This window comes from Scomber scombrus, chromosome 4, assembly GCF_963691925.1.
Source record: "Scomber scombrus chromosome 4, fScoSco1.1, whole genome shotgun sequence".
Taxonomy (NCBI): Eukaryota; Metazoa; Chordata; class Actinopteri; order Scombriformes; family Scombridae; genus Scomber; species Scomber scombrus.
This window is the reverse complement of record NC_084973.1, coordinates 12,664,429-12,689,583: the sequence shown is the minus strand read 5'-3', so window position 1 is coordinate 12,689,583 and position 25,155 is coordinate 12,664,429. Positions and strand designations below refer to the sequence as shown.

Genomic DNA, 25,155 nt, shown 5'->3' with positions numbered 1-25,155 from the left:
ATTCTTGCGCTCAGCCGAGGCAAAAGATGTAGACATGATACTGTAAAATTAAAGCCTTCTGGCATCTCTAAACAAATGAACTATAACTGTTTATAAAGTCATCATGGTTCCACCCAAATCCTTTCACCCGTGCCAAAATACAAACATAATGGATTCCTCCACACAGAGGCTTTACTAGGGCATGCCTGGCACACGCTCCAAACTTTAAACAAAGAGAATGAGCATGAGCTAGCAGGAGAAGCATGACCTAGAGAGACAGAGAGAATGATAGAGTCGTTTGTCTCCCTCTGCTCTCCGCTCTGCTCTCTCTCCTCTATCGCCTCTGGTTACAGAGAGAAGTCATGTTTCCTGTGATGAGACACAGTGTAAAATTAATAAATAAAAAGACATGGAACATGTCATCTGCCCTGAAGATTGCCATGGCTAAATGCGCGCACTGAAGCTACTGTCTCAGTAAGGGAGGATATAAATTACCTCAGTGCAGCCGATGAATTCCAAGCATCTTCCTTTCTCTCCTTCTACCTTTCTCTATATTTGTCTCATTCGTTCCCTCTTTCTAAGACCTGTTTGGTGTATGATATCATTTGTCTGCTTATCCCCCCATTATCATGTTGTTTGAATTACTATCATTACAGCAAGGCAGCATCAAAGCCTTGCTGTCGACAGGATCGTGTAGAGCTCACATTGCCTGCAGAGCTGCTCCAGTCAATTCAATATCTGGTGAGGTGGGGGATTAACATATTCAGACCTATTCAAATAATACAGGGATGATACAGGCTACTCTTACAGATTACACTATGCACCATAAATACATACAAAGATGGTGATAATATAAAATACACAGAAAGAATATAAGTGAGTACAATGACATTGAGAGTTCAAACAGCTGTATTAAAGTAAAATAAAGTATATGCATACATCTGTGGCTTTGTGACTCTGACCTAAAAAGCTGATTTGAAATAATTACTTCTTTTCTTTTTTGTTTTTGTTTTTATATATACACCTTGTCTTTGTTCTGGATTGGCAACACTTCATCTGTAAATGCAAATATTGAGTTAAAAAAAATAAAAAAAATAATGACATTTCCGTAGCACTGGCTCATATCCCAGCAGGAGCTCTGCTACATTGTTCTGATTATTCCTCTCTTACTGTACTGTCCATCAATACAAAATACTGTCCATGGGAAGAGACAAATGAACTGAACCATGTGTGTGAATGGCTTAATCCTTTATCACACGTTAGTCAAGAAAATGCAGCTACTGAACCAGATCATAGAGGCAGTGTAGAAATCCTCTTGTCTAGGTTTCTGTAATTCTTCATTATATCCTTGCATGACAATTGCTTTACTCCATTTAGTGACTGATGCTCAATATCTTCATGTTATTTACATTCAGTGTTACAGGGCCAGATATTTCTCTACTGTTTACTGTTACTCTGCGTCAGTTAAAGTGAACACAGATACTTAAAAAACTGTCTGAGGTGAATTTGAAAAAGTCTGGCAAGACAGACGGAATATAAGGTAGCTGAAAAGTCCAGAGAGTTTTTGGATCTGATGTTTTCCTGTGTGAGCGATCCCCTGCTGCACACACTGATTGACTGAAAATGTGATGAAATGTTGTTGGAATGGTAAAGGGGAACAGTGGAAGGATGTTTTTTCAAGAACTGTGTGTCTATCAGCAGAGAGGCTCAGGTAGATATTTCTACTACCCTATTGATCCCCAGGAGGAGCTACTTGCACACATGGAGTGGCACAACAGCACCCCTAGAGTCTTTCTCAAGGACAAAAATTGTATAATCTTGATTTATGTCCAGTTGTATCCCCCTTACTCACCTAACTCTGACAAAGCTTGCTCTGGCTCCTAATAAAGTCACAGTAAAGTCAGTTTAGTGTGTGGTGGTTAATTTGATTGATTTTTACCTAAGATGTTTCTGCGACAGAGCAGCACCTGACTGAATATACTGGCTGTGCATGAGAAGTTCTGTTCACTGAAAGCTAGCTCTGACTTTAATGTTGGAAGATTAACAGTAGGATTTGACCTTATAGAACTTTTCCCTTACAGTTCCTATATGGTACAAAGTGAAAAAAGTCAAAACAGACTTGGAACTTAGGTAACAGGTAAGGATAAATAGACTGTATGGAAATATGCCAGAAAGTTTACAGCTAACTTGGCAAGTGTAGAGGAGCTTTCGAACTGTACTTTGAGGGGCTTCTTGGTATTTTCATGGAAGTAAAACAGGACGGATCCTGTTTGGATCAATGAAACAAACACACAAGCACACACACTCCACATAGGAAAAAGCTAAATTCCACTACCTGAACTAGTAGCAACGTCAGTTCTCCCCTCCTAACCTTCTCAATGATGGCTGCAGGGGGAATTTACGCCAAAGCAGACATCCCAGCGAACATGAAGATATACTTTCTCCTCCTTTTTTCTCCAATTCCTCCACCCCTCCCTCTCTCCATCCTCCTGCTGCTCTTCCTCTTTGATACGTGAGGGGGTTTTAACCTCTCCAGCTGCTGAGGTTTGGCCGACTGGCTGGCTGGGGGATCTCAAGGCCCTACTTGGTATGCACTATCCATGAGTGCATGTGTATGTGTGTATGTGTGTGCATATTGCCTACACCACAGTTTCTGCAGACTGGGGGAGGGCTGTGCGTCTGATAAGGGCTGCTGGCTGAGCTTGGCTGACCCACGCGGGCCCTTCACAAGCTGTCAGAGCCGCGGCCCTCAGAGGGGGGCCCTTCCATCTGCACTGCCCCAGCCAAGGCTCACCCAGCAGGGGGCTAGATAGGGGTGAGGCTGGGGTGCTACCAGGAGCTGGAGGCTGGGGGTGGGGGTGAGAAGGGCGGCTCCATATTCATGAAAGCAACACAAAATCTGTGATCGCTGGAAAAGATGTGTTAGCAATGCTTATTTTACTATCCCCCAACTCAATGTACATTTCAAGTAAAGTACGGTTAGTCAGAGATTCAACAGCTATTTACAGGAAATCACAATGATCATCCTAGCATTCTTGAGATAGTTGGTAAATCCAGTAAATTCAATAACAAGATGTTTGTCCTTCTCAGACAGACGATACACTTTTGTGTTATTGTTTTTTCGTGCTCAATTGTAGAAAAGACACTTGATACATACTTGATGTTCAGTCTATTGCACATACACTCACATCTGTAGACATAAGGCTCAAGGTTTAAACTGAAAAACTTGCCAAAAGCTACAGCGGGTTTACTGTATAGACAAAACAACAACAACAAGCGCTGAGGCAGACACCCTGAGCTGCTGACGCTGTTAGCAAAGAGCACAGACAGTTACAAAGGTTCAGTGTGATGAATGGAGTTAGACAAATGGAAGGAAAGGAAGAGAAAGAGAGACAACATGATGAAAAGCGAGGCTGGGAGGATTCTGCAGTGGCATTCCTGATGCTCCCGATGCTCCCGTCCCGCTTCAAACTATGCCCGTCGCCTGTCTTTCTGCCTGCCAGACTGCCATCCTATCTGCCAGTTTAGCAGAGACAGAGAGGCAAGCGAGAGGAGCAGAGAGGAGCAGAGATGAGCGCGGTGATGTCGGGGCGGCACGGGGGAAATCAGCGGGGCACAGGCGCTCCCAGTTAAAAGTGACATGACCTTTTGATTTTGTCACCTGTCACCAACTGCCATGTCTGACTCTGCACCGAGGAGTGCCTGCCATCCACCGCTGCTTTCCTCTGCCTCCTGTCTCTCTGAATGCCTCTCTGTCTTTTTTTGTCTCCTGCTCCCACTCCATCTCCTTTCCTCGTCCTCTTTTTCCTTCGTCAGTTGCCGCTTTATGGGGAAAAAGTGGAGGTGTGACTTTCTAGAGGAGTTGAGGTTTAATAGGCTGTGTTCCCTCTTTTTCTCCCAGCTTTCTTAATATTTACTCTTCTCTAACTGTGTTGTGCATGGCTCTTAATGAGGGCAGATGTCAAGGCACAGTGTGTTGAAAGATGCAGCATTTTTTTGAGATGCAAAATCGGGGAGAAAATAGAATAGATAAAAATGGCAATGAAGTATTGTTCTAGAAATAATACAATGTTCAAATAAAAAACAGACATTATTACTGTCTTGGAAATAAACCTAATTGTTTGTGTACTAATGAACAATACACAGCTGTCTCACTGAGTGTGTTAGGAAAGTAAAGATTAAACTTGTATAAGTAGAACTTTGTGAATTTAAACAAATACAAAAACACTATTAGAAGAAAACTTTAATACATTTTTTTTAACTCAGGATGTTGAGAGGGTTGAAAATAGTCAGCTGTATCTTGCTGTTGGAGACACGTCTGTAAGTGTGAAGTATCTTCAGGCCATTAAGGTCTTCTCTTCTGTAATGGGTTAGCGGATTCAGTGGGTGAATCTATGTAATGGTCTGAAGCATGGGATAAAGAGGATGGTCCTCCAGTGTGACGAGGCCTAATTGCCCGTCATCCTGTGGTAGAAAGAGACATCACCATGTTCTGTATGTGCCCTCTACGACAGCCTGCACTGAAATTAACACCTTCGTAACATCTGGTAAGGGCCTTTCTGGGCCAACAGAACGCCAAAGAAGGATTTCTATTGGGATGTGTCCCTGCGCGTTAATCTCAGTGCCCATCATATACACTCATGCAATCAAGCACACACATGAATACGACACACTGCTCTGAAAAAACGCACACATGCGTGCACACGCGCCTTGCAGCCTTTTTCTCTTCCAGCCTGTCCTCTGGTTGACCGAGCCCATCCTACTGACAGCTTTTTTGCAACAGGTTTGGGATAGATCTAGGCCCCAAACGCTTCCAGGTATCAAAACAAGATAGAGATGGAAAGGAGAGGGTTGTGTCATTAAAACGCTCCACCTCCCAACAACTGGGGACTCCACATAAATGCAGAAGGACACGATGAGCCTTCTTTGACAGTTTATTATCACCTTTGAATGCCAAAGTAAAAGCAGTATCATACTTTGCATAAAGTCAAAAGCATAAAAGGTCCTTCTCTCCCTTTGTTTGTTTGTTTCAGAGAGCATGTTACAGCATGACATGCAGGTCAGGTAACAGTGTTGAGGAGTCAGGGTTCACAGGTCACAGTGCTACATGATAAGAGAGGAGGTCAGTGACCTTCCTGGTGCATCGCCTCCTTTAATCGCTGTTCTAAGGACGCTCCGACTGCTTAGCAGGTACTGGTCAAGGTTGGGGCGAGGGTAAAGAGCCCTGATCCGAGATCTGTTTGCAAAGCAGCATGTAACTGCACAACAGGCAGTGACCCTGAGTGGTGAATTACAGCATGTAGAGAACACTGTGTTTGTTTATCTGCCATAGACAGGGCTATGGACTGTGGTTGCGGTGTAAAATCGGAGAAGGGTCCTCACATTGAACCCATCAGATGAAGCAAGGCCCTTCAGTTCATTAGGAAGTCTGTACTCAAGTGTATACTTTTTTTTTGTTTTGTTTTCTCCCTTTCTCCCCCCACACTACCCCGCTCTCTCTCTCTCTCTCTCTCTCTCTCTCTCTCTCACTCTTCACAGTGAGTTCAACAGAGATTCCTTTGGCATTACCCTCACCCCAGACTGTTGGAAAACCACAGCGCTCCGGATGCTGACCCTTTGCTCGGCTCAGCACAATGCTTTAATTTGGTGTGTTGTTTAAAGTAATTAGAAAGCCCTTTCCCTTTGTTTTCTTTTCTATTCTTTTCTTTTCTCTGCCAAGTGCGAGAGGGAAACAGTGAGTTGTCCATGACTTCAGCTTGATAAAGAATCGGAAGAGGAATCCAGGGGATCGGGGGAGGAAGCGAAGAACGCAGATATTGTATGCTCTCGCTATACCCACTTCCCCCTGCACTGCCACAGATTGGGAAACTCCGAAAACAAACAGGGACAGGACTTGTGTGTGTTAGAGTGCACTGCATGTGTGTACATCTTTTGCAAACACAAATATCTAATAATACTGCTTGCTTACACAATTGCACATTACCTTTACTGTACTGTGCTTATCCAATTTATATTTATTACTATATGTTTATATGTGATATAAGATAGTAATATCATGACTGTAAGAGGCAGAGAGTTGATAATGTAACAGGGAGAAAAGGTTCAACGCATTCACCAATCCTGAGGCAGTAAGATTGCAACGACGAGACAAGAGACGCTGTGATTGTCAGAGAATCTTCTTTGTGTCGCCCGTGCTGCTCTCTACTGTTCAGCACAACTGTCATAGCGGCAAGAAAAGGAGCATTAATGGTGCTAATCTTTGACAATTAATCCCACTTTCATCGGATATATTGTTGCAAAGAATGTCTTCACACAGTCATGTATATACACGCGTGTTGATGCACATACATACAGTGGATAGAAATACAACGCATGTTTTATACACAGACGCATATTGAGTATTTTTATCTCTATATTCACATGAAACACACACACCTTTTTCTTGGTCGATTTGAACATGCAAATGTGTGTGTGTGTGTGTGTGTGTGTGTGTGTGTGTGTGTGTGTGTGCGTGTGCGTGTGTGTGTGTGTTTGTGTGTTTGTGTGTATGTGTATGTGTATGTTTGTGTGTGTGTGTGTGTGTGTGTGTGTGTGTGTGTGTGTGTGTGTGTGTGTGTGTGTGTGTGTGTGTGTGTGTGTGCAGTGGTTCCACACTTTGGTAGAGCCTGAATCATAACCCTGGAATAAAAGAGAACAGACCGAACTTTATCAGGCAGCAGAAAATCACTAACATGACACACCTGCACATTTACATACAGTACAGATGCACATAGCACTGCCATCCCCTTCTCTTCTACTGCACATTTGCCTCAGACTATCTCACCACCAGCCCGTAGCAACTTGTCTTTCAGTCCTCTGTATACCATCCACAAGCCAAAAACACTTGAATTGTAAAAAGCACATGTATAATGCTCTTAAACCTTGCCCATTATGCTCATGTTGGGCAGTGGACAGTTTAATTGAAAGGAGTAAAGACTCAATTTTGCAGCATTGCTCTCATGGTTAAAAACACTCCTAGTCTTGCTGATCTATTCATCCAAAACAGCTAAGTTAAAGGTAAGTTCTCTGAATTCAACCAAACACCCTCAAGTCGCACACTTTAAAGATGATGATATTCAGGCAACCTTCAAAAAAGGCAAAATATGAACACACAAAAAATGCCTTCATGTGGACTACAATTGGGCAAGAAATTTCAAGAACGAAGATACTTATAGTATACTGAAAAAAGTAAATGTCATTCAAATGGTTCTGCTTTCATCAGGTGAGTTGTTAATATGTTGACCAGACAAGCCTAAATGTGGTATCAGTACATTTATCATTTATTAAATACAGGAAATCTGCAAGATCCCATGTCAGTGCATTAAAAGGTGTCCATACCTCCTCTTGTCTCATAGCACGGGGCAAATTTGTAGAACTGGACAGAACAGTATTGTTGTACTAAAAGGCACTCATCAAACAAGTATCATCAGTATGAACATGCCTTAATGTCCCAACCAATTGCTGAGGTACTTGAGAAACAATAGTCCCTTTCAAGAAAAGAAAAGCAATTCTGCATGAAGTAGGAGTTACATGTTTTTAAACGTATGTTGAGTATGTTGAGTAAGTGGCACATTACAAGAATATATAACCTTTGTTGCCTCATTTTAATTAGGAGGTACATAGGAAAATAATATATCATTAGGTTTAGATAAATACAAGCAGAAGGTATAGGGTGACAAATCATCATGCTGGGTTTTGTCTTAAGGCATCCGTGATTTTATTTTTTTGTCAAGCAAAGTCGCCATCTACAGGTGAGGCAAAATATCCTGATTGTCATTTACAAATGAAGAGTGTTTTTTTTTGTCTGTTAGTCTACTTGCAATTGCAAACTTTCAATTTTTCACTTACATGACTATATTCAGGTTGTGTACCACAAACTACTAAATAACTACCAGTTAATTGTCAAGTAACAGAAGGCTTGCATCTGTCTCACAGGGGTTGTGTTGCTGATTGAATTGTTGACTTTTTAAATGAACAAATATGGAGATAGAGAATTATAAATAGAGAAGCTTAGCTCTGAAGACTCAGTTAATCTGTGTTGTTATGTTATGTACATTTATTATATTCCATTCTTATGTGTAATAATACATTGACACACCAATGAGCTCTGGTTCATTATAATGAAAAAATGTAATATCAGTAGCAAATCCAATCCAATCTAACACAAAGAATCCTTATGAAGAAATAAATACACACATATAGATGGCGAGAGAAAATCTGAGGTCTGTTAACTGGTTATTTCCAACTCAGTCTCAGAAAAGGCACTTATTAAAATTAATCACTTCATTGTTCACGCTCACTCCATAGTCCAGCTCTCGCTCTCATTTTCACTCCCTACTCTCCAAATGTGCCTGGCCATGATTAAAACATGTCTGTTTTCCATGACATTGCTTTGACATCATTTAATTGGTATAAGAGATAAAAAATAAATGAATTAAATAAATATACTACCAGGTAAGTGGCGTAACGTAGCTCAAGGTGACAGCCTATTATTTCTGCCTTTTCTTTGCCTCAAAGAAGGCAAAGTGAGAAATGTGAGATTGCACTTTTTTTTTCTTAAACTCCAATTTTGCACAATGTTTACGGCTGCAATTAAATCAAGTGGTATATTTTAAATACCATAAGTTTGTATTATGCTCATCTTCATTTTTTTAAGAAAAGTACTGTATTTGTATGTTTTTCAAGTCATAATTATGCCCCGCTTGTATCAAATCAAGTATCAATGAAATGAAGTCTGCTTAAAAGTATTAACCCTGCATTGTATGCTGGAAATATGCATTTACAGTGAAATGAAAGAAAAGTGGAGGGATACCAAGAAGCTATGGGGTCACTCACCACATCTTGCCTTGTATCCTTCCCCGATGCAATGAGGATGTAGTTCCAGGCCAATGGCAGCAGCAAAGCCAGGGGAATCATATAGAGTTCAAAGTTCCACACAACGATGACAAAAAGCTAGAAAGAGAGAAAAGACAAAACTATCAGCGAAAGAAAAGTGAGAACAAAAAAGTAAAAACAGCGTGGTCTAGGAATGTATACATTCAGGACCCCATATTGACCCTCATGAGGCAAACGCTTGAGAATGTACGCCGACCATATGTGCGATTGGAAACGACACACATTCAAAGACATTCATATGCAGAATCATAACCACCATGAAACAAAGCGTAAAAATAAGACTGTGCTTTAACAAAGCTGCAGGCTTGGTGTCGCTGAGCCTAGGTTCAAAATCCTGACCCTCAAGTCTTTCTGGGCCTTCAGCTGAGGAGGAGGACGTTGAGGAGGATGAGTAAGAGCCGTCAGAGTCTCTTTCCTTCATGCCAATCATTCCAGGGGCTGAGGTCATGTAACGTTTCAGCCGCAGCACGTCAAAGCTGACCCTTCTATACTCAGCCCAAAACCTCAGCATCTGACCTCACACACCCCACACCCTGAGTCCCTAACCCTGTCACTCCAAGCCCCAATACTCTCTCTCCTACCCGAAAAGACTCCTATGCCCCATCCTCTAACCTCCTCTTCACCCGTCTGCCAAAACCATAACCCCTATACCTCCCCTCTCATCACCAAACAAGAAAAGTACCATCTGAAAATTAACCTTTCCTAAAACCCTGTATTCTGGTTTTGGCAGGGCTCTTTAGCCTCTGACAACAGATCATTGCGGTGGTTGGGAGAAGATATCTGTGGGAAAGTAAAATTGCTAATGATGGAAGCTTGTTATTTTATGGCGGTTTTATGTCAATTGTGAAAGAGTATTGTGTCTAATGTTTCAAAGTTTATCTGGAAGAAAAGGGATATTTTGTGGAAATGAAATTTGTTAGAAACAAATAAATCAGTAATTATATATTATCTTTTATCTCAAATAATTTAATGTTGATGATTCTTTTGTGATTACTGCTACCTCACCAGCAATTACAACAAATGCTGAAAAATGCAAGGCATGTCTGTGACTCCATATTTTACTAGAAAAATATGTATATAAAAATCAAGTGCAAGAAATCTATTATTTCAAATATGAGCAGAAAAAAACAATGGTAATGAATTATACCCTGCTTCACAACCGGTTTAATGGGAAACTTTCAACAGGGGTGAAACTGAAACCATTACTGTATAAAGCAGATTTATTGGTCTGTGTACCAGTTATGGTCTACCTTTGTCTGGCTGAAATCATCAACAAGAGAGAGAGAAATATTAATAATTAATAACAGTCAAATTGTTTTAGCTTGTTGGTAAGTGTGTGTGTGTGTGTGTGTGTGTGTGTGTGTGTGTGTGTGTGTGTGTGTGTGTGTGTGTGTGTGTGTGTGTGTGTGTGTGTGTGTGTGTGTGTGTGTGTGTGTAGTTGTTTTTGAGGGAAAGATGGAGAGAGGGAGAGGGGAGAATGAAAATCAAGCTCTTCATCGTGTTTACAATCAAAGGTTAATACGAATATGAGGTTCAACAATCCCTCAAGAGTGTGCATGTAGGTCTGCTGTTACCGTAGTGGAGCCAGTCGGACACACACACGCACGCACGTTCGTACACACTGTGCCATCCGTATTTAATTTTTTCTTTGCACCCTCCCACTCACAAACACATGCGTCCGAGAATCAGTGCAAACAACTCCTCGTGACAAAATTCTTATCCTCAGCTTATCCCCTTCTCACATTGAAAAGTTTGAAAGGCTCATATCCAAACTTTTGAATAAAACTATAACTCCATGAAAAATGCACACAAACAGACACTGAGTATACACAGTAAAATAGAAATAAATTAAACATGACAAATGTCCAGTACATTTGCATACTGCTCACTGCAAAATTTATTTTCCAAATAAACCCAAATGGCCTTGGTGTAACAACTAAATCTCCCAAAAGGATCAAAAGCTTTCTCTGTCTTCTTCAGACTCAACTACCCTTTTCACATGTCTTTGTCTGATACAGCTGTATAAAAGAATTGCAAAGAAACTATTCAATAATTCATATTTGTTTACTAATAAGCACACAACCATTTCCTTTCATTTATCATAAAAAGCTGTTAGTGCTGTGTAAGCTCAACAACAGAAACTCACATGAAGACATACAAAGCAACACATGTTTACACCCGCATTTTCTCTTCAAAATGTAACCACTCTAAAATTATCCATCTTCCTACAAATTATTATAATTCAGAAATCTGCATAATCTGTAACACTGATAAACACTGGATTAAACTCTAACTAAACCATTTGTAATTGAGGAGCAGAATCATGACTTGACTCAAACAAACAAAGGAGCTCACTTGTTTTAAAACTATTCTGGAAGAAGCTATAAATAACAGCTGAATTACAAACATCTTCATGGAGACACACACAAACTGTTCAATTCAAATAACCAGCTATAAATATACTGTACAGTAGGCTTATATTGCACAGTAAATATATTTAGCGTGCGGTTCTCTCAACAGGGAATCATTATCACACGGACTAATTAACTGCACCTCACTATCCTGATATTTCTGTATAAAACCATATATATATATAGATATACACACACACACACACACACACACACACACAAATATATATATATATATATATATATATATATACATATACATATATATGTGTGTGTGTGTGTGTGTGTGTGTGTGTCTGGCTTTCTTCTGCATATGCCTGAGGCTGTTTAACCTGTCGTCCCCCTTCATTCCTCCTCCATTTGGTTATAGTAGCTGAGGGCGAAGTTTTGACTGGCAGCTGGAGGAACCGGACACCCAGACTCAGCAGTGGGCAGACCTGCCCTGTCTCTGTGCCCCCCGGCTGGGTAATAGGGGCCCTGCAGTGCCTAGACCTTTCCACCAAGACTGGACGATCACAGCCACCCCCCATTGCTCGCTACACCAGATAGCAGTCTCTTCGCCTGGGGAAGAGGGAGTGGGAAGTAGCCTGCTGTGGATGTCAGTGACCAGAGAAAGGCGGAGGAAAGACGAAAAAAAAACATGATGAAAACATGCTGGATGGAGAGGAAAAAATAAACTTAAAATACTAAATGAATATCCAGATGCAGTCTATGGAAATAATTTGTAGATGACTCTTTGTGGCCACAGACACATTATGTCGTGGTCTGTGACGGCTCATTGAAAGCATGCGAACACACACATAGAGAGATGATCACCATGCCTCTTTCCTGCTGTTCTGTTTAATACTTCTGAATTCTTACCTGTCTTGTAATGTAAAACTGTTCATACAAACTCTGTAAGTGTTTTTGAGTCCATGTATATGTTTACCTCTATATTGTTCAAATTATGCAAACTCTCTGATTTAGTCTTGAGAGAATTAAACAGTAGAATAATGATGCAAATAAATGTGTAACATGCCTGTCCAAAAACAAACAGGACTATAATTTAATTAATAACTGTCTGTGATTATCTTGCCTCATATTGAACAGTAGTGATTAATATATATTGTACAGTTAGTTTGGTAATTGCTCCATAGTGGAAATTTGATTTTGTTTTGTTTTTTAAACAACAACTACTGGCTTCTGCGACAAAATAAAAACAGAGAAATTAACAATTTAAGTTTGCCCAACAAATCAATTTTGTCCTAAAATGTATCATAATTTCTTATAAAATGACATGCTTCAGAAAGTCTTTAGTGAGAGGACATTTCTAGGAACAAAACTATTCACTTGTCATAAAACAAAGTAAAATAATAAATTCCACTGTCAAATCTAATAACCATTTCAAATATATTTAAAGGCTGCATTTGAACTGGGCAAGCTTCATTCGAGCACATACTGACATTTAAATGAGCATGATAATTAAAATAGACTATCACATACATGAACAAAGCAAAACCATGATGGAATAATTTGTAATATTTTGGCTAAAATACCAACAGACAAAATCAGTAAACTAAATAATTTTGACAAGCCTCTGTAGTTGGAATTAATTGCAGTTAAAATCTTTGATGCTTTTTTCAATATTAAGAAATCCCCTGAACAAAAGAAGATATATTAAAAATGTTAACAAAAAACAAAACAAAAAAAAGACAAGTCAAAATGATTTATTCAAGCACTCAGTGCACATTGAGAGTTGTATCTTGCATTATTTGTTTCAAAACACAACCTGCATCCTTACGGCTCTGAGCCGCAGCACTGTGGGAGGGTAATATTCAGTACTTTGGCTTACATTAACCACACACCAGGCTAACTTTCCCCCTGCGCTGTCTCAGTGGAGTGAAACTGAAGTTTCAGAGTTCCCCTTTATCTCTCTAACATCAATTTCCATGCTGGCACTAAGTGTTGCCAGATAGCAAGTAAAAGTCCTGTTAAGTTCGAGGGAACTAGAGAGAGAGAGTGGGAGATTGTGTCCTGTTTGTGACCGGACTGCCTACCCATCATTCAGTGGTGCTAGACTGCCCCCTGCTGTACTCCTGCAGAACATACTGTAGATCAACTGCAGAATTAAAACTGTTCATCCAATAAAAATCAGCCTGATAAACTTAATTGAATATGTCAAAGCCAGTCATTTTGTAATGATATGGAAAAATATAATAACATTTTATAGCCATAATTGTGTTATTGCACACAAGTACCAACAAGAAGTACCCTGACTCCTTAACAAAAGTCCTTATGCATTTTCTGTTGAGTCTCTATCTCTGGTGATTAAACTCTGACTTGGTATTCTCTGTTAGTCATGCCACTATATTTCAACTATCATTCATTTTGCAAATCATGGAAGCAGTAAAATGTGAAAGTATATCTTTCAAAGCTGTCCCTTGCTGTGGGCAAAGACAAACTCCAGACTTTAAAACTTTTAAAAGTTAGACAGGTTCTTTGAAGAGGAGTCAAAGGAGCAATTTAAAGAGACCTGGAGTGGTGTGTACCACTGACTGCTGTGGCATCTCTACACCGTGTGTGTGTGTGTGTATCAAACTGCCAGACATGTGCAAACACACACACGCAGATACACACACACTCCAATAGTTGCTTCTTTACCTGTCTTTGCTTTTTTTCCCTTTTTTATTTCAGCAGGGTGAATTTTTATCTAAATGCAAAGCAGGTGATAGGTGCTCCAGTTTCCTCTAGAAGTAGCTCCCTTGTCTGGGCTCTCTTCCTGATAAGAGTCCTACTTTGCCTGACATAAAAGAGCCCGGTATCATTTCCCCTGCCTCTCCAACAACCCCCAGCTTGCTGCCCTCGCCCTTCCCTGGGCTTCACAAAGCTGCCTCTATTTGCTCCCAATTCAGGGCCCAATTGCAGATAAAGTTACAGCAAATTTGTTTGGAGGAAGAGCTGCTGAGGCCTGCGGTCCCTCGGGCAATAACAGCCTTGTCTTGCAGGGGCCGTGGGGAGAGCTGGCAGCAGCAGGAGAACAGAACCCAACACCGCTCAGCCCCACAATGGCCTCAGCTCTCCAGGAGGGAAGGTAAAGGGAGGGGAGAGGAAGGGAGGGGAGGAGAGATAAAGAGTAACAGGGATGGATGGACAGATAGAAGCGATAGACACTCAGCTTGCAGGTGTGGAGAGAGGAAGCAGACGCTTAACCCCGAGACAGGGAGACACACCCACACACACACACACACACACACACACACACACACACACACACACACACACACACACACACACACACACACACACACACACACACACACACACACACACACACACACACACACACACACACACACACACACACACAGACACCACCCATCATGCAGGACAGGAGGTAACTCTAGTCCCGTCCATTGTGCCAACGCCTCAGGCAAAGCTGCCACGGTGGCTGATTCACTGTCGGGATGGGTGGGTGACAGCAGTGTGGGTGTGGGAGAGAGAATGGCTGCATGTGAGACTATGCGATATCTCTGTTTTTCTCAAATGCACACAAAACACACACAACATACAAACTAATCACAGCTGGCACTAATGAGCGATGTGTAAATGTGGCTGGCATTGCAGAACTGGGCAGAAGGAGAGTTAGGGACCATGAAGAAGATTTTGAATGTTTTTTTTGGAGGGACTGCTGTGAAGTGACACAGTACGACAACTGCATTTTGATGCAAGGCCATTTTACAGAATCCCACAAATATGTGAGCATGCTTATATTCCTCGCCCTCAGGCTTACTAAGCAGTTACGAAGTGCACACATTCGTAAGTTTAGAGGATGAATTGCCCACAACTCCACCTCTGCAGCTAGAGCTGTGTTGGAAAGTTAAGTGTAACATCTGTCTAGAAAGACAGCCAGGCAGAAACACACATGCACATGTGAAGACACACAAGCTCATAATCACACACAGCCGTACACCTTCATGAACGCACCACCTTGGCCAGATGGCCCCCCATAAAAACCCACTTACAGAGATGAGCGAAGTGATTAAGAGGCCTCTCAAAGTGAGGGAGAAATGAGAGAGGGATGAAGAAATGGAAGGGAAGGGAGGGAGGGTGTACCTGTGTAGAGGAGAGGTCCTAAATACTCTGATGCTTTTAGCTAAGTGCATACTCCTACGATAACAGACTCACAAAAGAGCGAGAGAGAGGGGGAGGAAAAGCACAATGACACCTAAATTTCAGACTTTCTATAAACTATAAAACGTTATGTCCTTGGCCTAGATACATCCTTTATCGACATCTGAATACTTTGAATTTAAGTAAGTACAATGAGAATATGAATAGTCTGTACTGTTCCTAAGAAATGGATGTACTATATGCTGTGTTTTCAAAAAGGGTGAAGAGCTATACAAGGCATGTGCGTGTGTGTTTGTGTGTGCTGGCATGGAGGCTGCACTATCCAAGGCTGCACACTCCCCTCTCCATTCACCATGTAGATTGGCAATTCTAAAGTGACCTTGTTTTCTGTGAATTCCTTGACTTCTTTTTTGTCTGACATTTTCATTTATTTCTAAAAGATAAGATATGAGGACTTGTGCCCAGTGCAGCCTTACACAAGCAAATGCAAACATTCATGCACACGCCAGGTTTGCACACGGGTCCCTCACACACACGCAGAGGGAAAATGTTAACTGATCAATACTATGTCTCTTCTGACCCACGTCTTGTGATGACACTGTGACCTGATGTACATTCACACACACACACACACACACACACACACACACACACACACACACACACACACACACACACACACACACACACACACACACACACACACACACACACACACACGCACACACACACACGCACACACACACACGCACACACTTTACAGCCTCTGCAGAGATGAAATTGGTGTCAGACAGCCAAATGCTGCTAATGTCTAATGTCTGCTGTGGAGACACTTAGTGCCCCCATAGTAAAGGGCTGGGGCGGGGCGGGTCCACCTGTCCTGTAGCTTCTTAAGTCAGGACACCAAACCAGACAGGATTAAATGCCTGCTCTGTCATCTTTAGGGTAGGAACCTCCATGCAGCCATTCACCGCTCCGCAGGAGAATGTCTTTTACTGATAGCTCTGCTGTCCAATTACACTTCACCTTTTAATACCAGACAGAGATGACAGGTGGAGAGAGAGAGAGGGTGAAAAGAGATGATGAAGAGGAGGCTGATGGGAGAAGAGAGAAAGAAGCTGCCATTTCCTCCACCTGCAGGAACATCTTGTCAAACTCCAATAGACTGGAGCTGAATTTCATGTATGAGGGCTGTTTTTATAAGTATTTAATCTACAACACCAACTCTCCACTAATTTCCAGCATGTGAGATGCAAATGAGACTATACATATAGATATATCATGAGTGCTCAAACATTCAATGCAACGTCAGAAAAGAACTGAAGTCTATCATATCAAGATATTTGAGTGTTACAACACTCTGTAGAGGGGGTTTCATTGTATGAATGTACTTAACTGTTCTTGAGACATCAACAATCTCTTGCATTAGAGTGTGCAATTACCAGTGAAGGATCCATACTTTGTGTGCAGAGATTTTCCACTTACAACATGGTACTCTCCTACTGTGTATGTGTGTGTGTGTGCGTGCGTGCGTGCATGCGTGCGTGTGCACGTGCGCACCCCGATCACAGCCAGTAAAAAAAGTAAGTAGAATAGCTGGGTTATTGCATTTGAGTTCATTTCTGTGACTGGACCATTCTCTAGTGTGAAACATAAAATAAGCCAAATGAATCTCATACATGTCCATTGTGTTGGGCAAATGTATATTTGATACGTGTGATATGATAAAATGTGTTGTACTGTATATTTAAGTGCACATCTACGTACCACAAATGCACAGATGCTCCTCTGTGGAGAGTCCCATTCGAAGCAGCTGTTGATGTAGCAACCTGTGTTGATCAGGAACATGATGCAGCGCCTAACTCTATTGAAGTTGCGTAACAGCAGCTGGAAAGTAGATGGATAGAAACAGTGAGCGTTTTATACAAGTGAACAGTTAAGGTCAGAAATGTGCTTTGGCAAGGAGAGTAGCATGGCAATATATTACATGATGTTGACATGACATATTACATGACATATACAGTCCATAAATATATGGACATCCTGTAACGAAGACATATTAATGTGTTGTATTGTGAACCGATGAGACTTGGTGTGACAAAAACACTCAAACACTTTTCGGGCAGAGTGACATGGACACAATCAAATGTATTTTTGACTAAATACATCAATATTGATAGGATCTCTGTTGATCTTGTAGGGATGACTATTGGTATTTTCACAAAATATTTACACAATGAGATTTTTGATAAATAACCATCAGTGCCTAACCTAACCAGCTCAGGTATTTTATCTGAAGTCTCTGTAGGTCTGTGCTGCTGTCACCATGTGCTCTGTGTGACGCTGTGCTTTTACTAGTATTACTTTTATTAATAATATTGTTGTCAGTATTTTATCATCATTCTGATTTCTCTTCTCCTCTACTATGTTTGTTTTTTTGTTTAGTTTTCTCTTATGTAGAGCACTTTGGATCAACTGTGTAAAGTGCGATAAGAACAAAGTTGAAGTTGAAGTTAAAGTTGTAATAATGTGGATATAATGACTAAGTGGGTAATGGCAAATAATAAAACAGCTGGAACAGCCAGGTATGTTGTGTGTCTCTTTCTGCTGTCACTTTGTAAGGTTAACAAGAACATTAAGTTACCACTTGAGATGTGCAGCTTTGACCTCAGTTTGGCATCAATATGACAACATTCCAGCACTGAGTACACCATGAGGATATAAGCATGTTGTTAGCTATATATGGATGTGAATCAGCATGTAAGACAAAGCACTGCTTAAAGTGTGACAAACTGACTCACAATGTTTCTTTAAGTCTACGATCCCAGTGATAAAATTAAGTACAATAATAACAATTTCCAACACAGTCCCTAGATTCTCCTCCCTGAGGGTTCTCCCGGCATTTGGCCAGAGATGAGAGAAAACTGGCTAACTGCTGTCCTCCCCCTGGGTTGCCAACCATTCAGGGAATAGCATAACAGCGGCACAGAACGCCAACCACCCAATCAGGTCACCACCAGGAGAAAGTGCTCCCAAAGGACAAACTGTCTCTGCAGATCGTTCTTCAAAAAATTCTAGGCCATTATTTTACTATTTGGGAAATTGTGTGTGTGTGTGTGTGTGTGTGTGTGTGTGTTTGAATGTGTGTGTATACTGTGGGTACACAGTATGTGTTTGTAGCACTACAGTAAACTCTATTGTCTGTATATATGTGTGTTTGCATGTGGTTAGGGGTGTCTTGGCTGCTTTGATGCTAGATGAGAGGAGGATCCCTCCTTCTCTATGTATAATTATGTGGAGTTTTTTGTTGCCAAACTGAGGATGACTGTATGTTGTCCTGCTGGGGACACACAGACCCTAAAGACAGGAAGACTGTGAATCATCAATTTCCACGTTTCTCAGCGCATGCACTTGATGTACATGCTGTACTCTTCTTGGCTCATTATTACCATAACTGCCTTGATAAGAATATTTCATTTTTCATGAATTATTTCAAAGACTGCCTTGAGTAATCTTTTCAAAACACTGAGAAAAGTGGTACAGTCATTTATCAAGTCAAATGTCATAATTACAAGTAAATGGTCATGTTTGGCAGGCAGCGTACGTGTTTTTTTCTTTTTTTTTCTCTCGCGTGTGTGTGTCTGTGTTTGTGTGTGTCTGTGTGTGTGTCTGCACACTAAGCAGCAAGCAACAGCAGGGGAGCTGCTACCACACAAAAGAGTCCTCACGGGGCAATCCCTCCAAACCAGCCAGTGACATCATCATTGCGAGACGCTGACATGGGTCATCTCTACGAGTCAGAGGTGAAATGGAGATTCTGCACTTGGGAGAAAAGCGTAGAGTTGGCCAGCATGACAGAGAGCAACAGAGAAGGCAGAAACAGCGAGGAAAGCGGGGAATAGATGGAGGGTCGACAAAAGGGTGGTATAGGAGCTAGTGTGTGTGCTGTGCTGTGCTCGGCTGTGCATGGCGCAGAATTGACTGCAGAGCCCAAACGGTCACTCATATGACATGTCTGATGTGGGCCAGCCCCTACTATTCAGTCCTTTGTGATGCCGCCACACTGAGCGGCGTGACAATGAAGTGCAAAGCAGCAATGGCAAAAAGGGCCAACTATAAGGATGGCCAATCTACTTATGCACCCCAGAGCTGACAGCTTGACATTTCTATTCACCAGTCAGAGTGGATGCGAGGGGGGTGAGAGATGAGAGAAGGGAGAGAGGAGGGAAGGGGGAAAAAAGACAAAATGCTGTTTTTCCTTCAATCACCCTGTTGTATCTTGCCCACACAGTTGTGTTTACAAGATGCCACTCTCCTGGCTTGTTGGTATTGCTTCAGACCGTCAGTCAGAATAGGGGATACGGTGGTGGAAAGGAATAAGTGTTAGTCGTTGATGTACCTGTTTGGACACTTTGGGCTCCTCTTCGATATACTTCTGCTCAATGGGAATCAACGTCCTGAGACCAGCCTTCACCTGGAGGATGGCGTGAACACACACAGTGTCAAAAAAACAGCAAATGGTGAGACTGAAATGACACAAATTCAAAAGGATGCAGGACCTAAAGAGAATTATTTTGAAGTTTTTTGAAACACATTATGTAGTGACAGAACATGACAGCACATGCGTAGAGTGTGCCCCATGTCAGAGGATGGGGAGAGATGGAGAGAAAGCTGTAAGATGGCCGCTATAGGATACACACAGCGATAGTGAATGGGCGAACAAAGGATGCTGAGAGGGAGTCTTCGATAATTAAAGCCAAAACGAGGACGAGGGACAAGGGACGAGGAATGAGATGGAAGCGAGGGGGGGGGGGGGGGGGGGCAAACAGAATAAAGACAACAGCAGCGTAAAGGGGGGAATGCTGGAGGGAACAAGAGAGAATAATGGTGAGTGGGGGGCAAAATAAAAAAAAATCAGGGAGGAGACTCAAAAAAAGCAAAAGAAAGACTTACAGCATTAAAAATCACGTCTATTTCGAGAAAGATGACCCCTTTTGTTGGCCCTGTCAGCTCCTTGCTTTTCAAGGCGTAGGCTTTGCGTTCTCCATTTTGGATCTGTGGGAGAGGGACATGACAGGCGTCTGTCTGGCAATACCCGGCTGAATCGGCTCCCCAGGCCACCTTTGAACCCCAGCTGCTGGCGCTGACAGGGAACCCAAAACAACTGTGGCAACTCTGACAAGTACCTGTTCATTACCCACTGCAGCTCGGCTCTGTCAAACAGAAATTAACTATCCTGGGGAATCACACTGTACAGTCTAGCATGGATATATTAGACACACAGTTCTTTCACAAGATATCTATATTTTTTCAAATATAAGAGACACTCTTCTGTCTTTCTTTTGCTCTCCAAATCGCGTCGTTCCGTCTCTTGATCAATGTCATTTTCATATCATCTCTCATTCCCTCACTTTCTTTCTTCTCACCTAACAATCTCTTTTTTTCCCTCAGCCAGTCTCCCATTTTTTCTCATCCCTGTCATCTCTCTCTCTTTGTGAAATAATAACAGTCTCATCTGTGGAGTTGCAAAAATAACCTTTGCTTTTTATATCTTCCACTGTGTGTTTTCATTCTTTCCGTTCCTCTATGTTCTCTATATTATCCCCAAGGGAAAGGGAAAAAAAACTCACGCAGAGAAATCTGCCTTTGACTCACATTTAGTAAAGGAATAGCCACTTTCCCCAGGAAGTCTGCACTTCTATCTCGGTCCTCGTCGTAAACAGTGACTTCGAGTACTGAGTGGATGTCCTTCACGTTACTGGACCACACACAAAGACAACACCAATGAGGTATATTTAAACAAGCTACACATTTAAAAGTGTGAAAGCTATCATGACTTGCACAAGCTTCTTTAATTATTAAAGAAACACAGAAAACTGTTTAAAATCTGAAATGCCCCATTGAGGCATAACAAATGCTTCATATCTGAATACTCTCCAATTCATTAACATAAATGTCATTTAATATTGCACTACATTACTGCACAAGCTAAGTAGAACTTGAGTGTGAAGTGTAATCTTCTGAAAACTAGGCTAGTAAGAAGATGGCTGATGTTATGTATAGAAAGGAGGCTATGAGAAAGATGGGCACTCAAAGAATGACTAAATTAACTCATCCCATCACTGGGAATTATACCAGTTCGGAGTCTGAAATAAAGTATATGTCATATATAAGAAATTATGTATGAGTTTGATCTACATTAACTCTAGCAGTATGTATATTTATAGATTTGAAAACCATGTCTTACTGAAAAAGGGAAATAATGTATTAAGCCTACTTTTAATTTAATGTCTTCCTAGATTATTTTTTTTTTGTATTTTTGTATTTATTTTCATACAATACATTTTAAACACTATAGAATAAGCAGTTCTATTTTCATTGACTGTAAATATATTTTTAGGTTCAAACACAATAATCTGTAATCAACATTTAAAAAAAAGAAATCAGATCAGTGCAAATGTATTTTCAAAAACATACAAAAAACTAAAGAATGCTGTGAATCACAAAAAGGGGAATTCTATTTCTTTTTAACAATTATTGTAATTAGATTATGGCTTTGACAATATCAGACTTTAATTCAGAGATATAGGTCAATAGAATTGTATTATATTATTATACTTGTATGCATGCAGATATATGGGTATTGTAGAAGCCACTCACAAAGTGAAGACCTTGTTCCACTCTGGATTGAGGTTTTTGTAGACAGTGTGTGTCTGCAGCCGATCGTTACTCAGCTCCACCACACAGAATGGGTCACTCTTACCTGCCGAGAAAGAAATAAATAAATAAATAAAACAAAAAATACATGACCTTCTTAGTCAAAAGAGAGACATACATAAATATATACAATACAGATACTAAACTTTTGTTACCTTGAGGTTTCAAGGAAAGAGTGAATCTTAAGGAATTCAAACAGCTTTTGTCTATCTAAAATCCCTCATGTCATTAGGACAGATAGTATATAGCATCTTCCTTATACTACACCACATGACAGCTCCAATATCCTGGACTTATCAGAACTGTAATAACATGATTCTCTCATTTTTAGCCTCAATGCCATATGTATTATACAACAGCATATCAGTGAAACAGCTGCAAGTTTCTATCCACACCCTGGGAACATGGACAACTAAAAGATAAGCTCCAGGACAACTACGCCCTGGGCAGTCAGGGGGGAGGAGAAAAAGAGAGGACTTTGAGAACGGATGGTGCGGAGAACACAGAGGGCGATGTGGCTCTGAGGGCCACAGAAGTTCAGAGTAGAAGATAAAGACAGCCGAGCAGAGGTGTGATAAACGCTGTTGGTCCTTGATTAGCGATTCCATACGTGCGGCGAGATGCTAGCAGCAATGATGTAATGAAAAAAATGAGTGAAAGAAATGCATGCAATGCAGTAATGAAAGAATGACATAGAAAATATTTCCTAACATTCCTATCATTTCAGCAAGGTTAATAAATAAAAACTATGCTCAAATAAACTCTTTACATTTTTAGAGCAATCACTGTTTTCATACACTGAAACACTAGCTTCATTAATATAGCACAAGTAACACAAGTTTTTAAAGCAATAATAACAAAACAATGTTTATCCAAATGCAGTATAAATCATTTTAAAAACTCAATAACCACATGTGAAATAACTTGAGTGGCCTGTCACTGCCAAAAGATAAAACTTTAATACACTGTGTGAGAACTTTAAAGACCCTCAGATGTTATACACCATATATATGATATATGATTCCCTATAAATCACATTCATTAATGCTAATTCATTCCAACAAAACTTTCAATTCAGAATTTACTATGGTTATGTAACTGGGTAGGAAGAGAGTGAGAGAGACGGAGGAGAGAAAAAAACAAAAACATTATTACAGATCTATGTACACCTCCTGAGAATAGCATACTGCACTATAATAATCAAAACCAGTAATGTCCTATATTTTCTATTTGTTTACTAACGTCTTACATTTAAATTTCTTTGTACACAGAAAGGAGTGAGACCAGCTCCCCACGCCTGCCAGCCCACCTCCTTTCAATTGCCTCAAAATGAACTAAAAACAACAAAACTCTTAATTCAAGCTTTGATCATTATTTTTTATGAGAACTGTTGGGAGCCGTTTGTGCTGTTTGTTTAAGCTTATCACTTGAAAAGGCTGGGTCAGGAAGTTAAAAAAATATATGTCCCACACAAAATCCCAGGGAAATTATTGAGAATATTGAGATGTTAGTAAAAGCAGCAATGTTGCATAATAAGACTCCATAAAGTTGGGATTCAGTTCAAGGCCCCCCGACGCACATGTTGATGTGTTTGTCTGTGTCCGTCTGTGTGTGTGTGTGTTTGTGGGTGTGTGTGTGTGTGTGTGTGTGTGTGTGTGTGTGTGTGTGTGTGTGTGTGTGTGTGTGTGTGTGTGTGTGTGGGTGTGTGTGTATGTGTGTGTGTGTGTCATGGAAAGCATGCACGTGTGAGTGTCATTGATTGGTGTAATTTTCTTCAAATGCTGTGACAAGGGCAGGACATTTAGTGGGTGTGCAAAGTAAATGTCACCCTGATCAATGCTGAGCCGTAGGTGTTTCTTTTCATATGTGTTTGTGGCGTTCTATTGATGCAGGGTGTTTGAAGTGGATATTGACAGCTACGACTCCTACAATAAAAAGCAGGATACATTAAAATAGACTAAAGACAATGGACTAAGGAGCATACATCTCCATGCAGCTATGTATGGACACTTTGTTAACCATATCAACTGTCTGCATTGCCCATAAATTTTGTATGTGTTAAAATGCAAATTATTAATTGGACCATCCACAAAAAATTACAGATTTTGAAATTGTAAACAAGTAAAACTAATATTTTAGCAGCATTTCTCATTCAATAATTTTACAGTACTGAATATACCAAATCCCCCTTAATCGACCCGGAGCTCCCGTAGCATAAACAATTATGATGCTGCCCCCACAAATCAAGTTTGATTAAATTTAAATGCAATCACCAAAATTAAAAGATGGAAATTATTTCTGCAGAATGCCGACCCTCCCCCATTTTCTGTCTAATATTCAGTTTTTAATGACATGGCAGACTGTGCTGCCGCAGAGAGCCAGTTGTCATTGGTGATGAACTTTCACCTTATTGGCCGCCAGCACCAGAGGCGGCTGTCTCAACCAATTACACGCTCAGGTTTGAGCGCCACTCAGTGATCATCCAGGTAATGTCCGAGCAAAGCTCCTCCCCCCTCTGGGTCCCGGCTCTGTAGCGCTTCCAGAGGGTCTGCAGCATCGAGCGGGCTCAAACTCATTTCTGGGTGCCCTAAGATAAGTGTGGAGGATGAATATGGCACGGAGACGAGAGAGCACGCTGTAATTGCCTCGCAGGAAGCTTAAAGTTAGATAGGAGTTTTGAGGTTGGAGAGGGAACGCACGCTCTCATGTTTCTGTATAATCACAATTAATTATGATTCAGACTTTAAAATGTAAATCAATTGCATTTTTGTTGCTTTTCTTTTTTTTTTCTTCATCGCTTATAATGGGCTGCACAAGATTATCTACAGTATTCCTCCATGTGTCTACTGATACCCAGTGGAAAATCAACATTTTACTTGTAGGTGTTTTTTTTTATATTGACTGAAAAAGAATGAAGTCTATGCACGCCGTGGTGCTACTGCTAGAAGTGCGTGTGTGTGTGTGTGTGTGTGTGTGTATGTGCACACGCGCCACTATGTTCTAA

At 40.9% G+C, this 25,155-nt stretch overlaps 1 protein-coding gene across 6 annotated transcripts in view; it reads right to left on the bottom strand.

Moving 5' to 3' along the window:
- Nucleotides 1–25,155, bottom strand: part of LOC133978472 (multiple C2 and transmembrane domain-containing protein 1-like) — a 149,126-nt gene that overhangs the window by 26,078 nt on the left and 97,893 nt on the right. For 3 of the 6 annotated variants that reach the window (XM_062416719.1, XM_062416717.1, XM_062416718.1), the window contains 6 exons: nt 22,095–22,197; nt 21,090–21,192; nt 20,388–20,489; nt 19,834–19,908; nt 17,202–17,321; nt 8,850–8,970 (listed from right to left, as the gene is read on the bottom strand). In XM_062416719.1, the coding sequence (XP_062272703.1) occupies nt 8,850–8,970; nt 17,202–17,321; nt 19,834–19,908; nt 20,388–20,489; nt 21,090–21,192; nt 22,095–22,197 (624 nt within the window). The remainder of the gene's footprint in view (nt 1–8,849; nt 8,971–17,201; nt 17,322–19,833; nt 19,909–20,387; nt 20,490–21,089; nt 21,193–22,094; nt 22,198–25,155) is intronic. The other 3 variants (XM_062416716.1, XM_062416715.1, XM_062416720.1) reach the window with 2 other exon arrangements.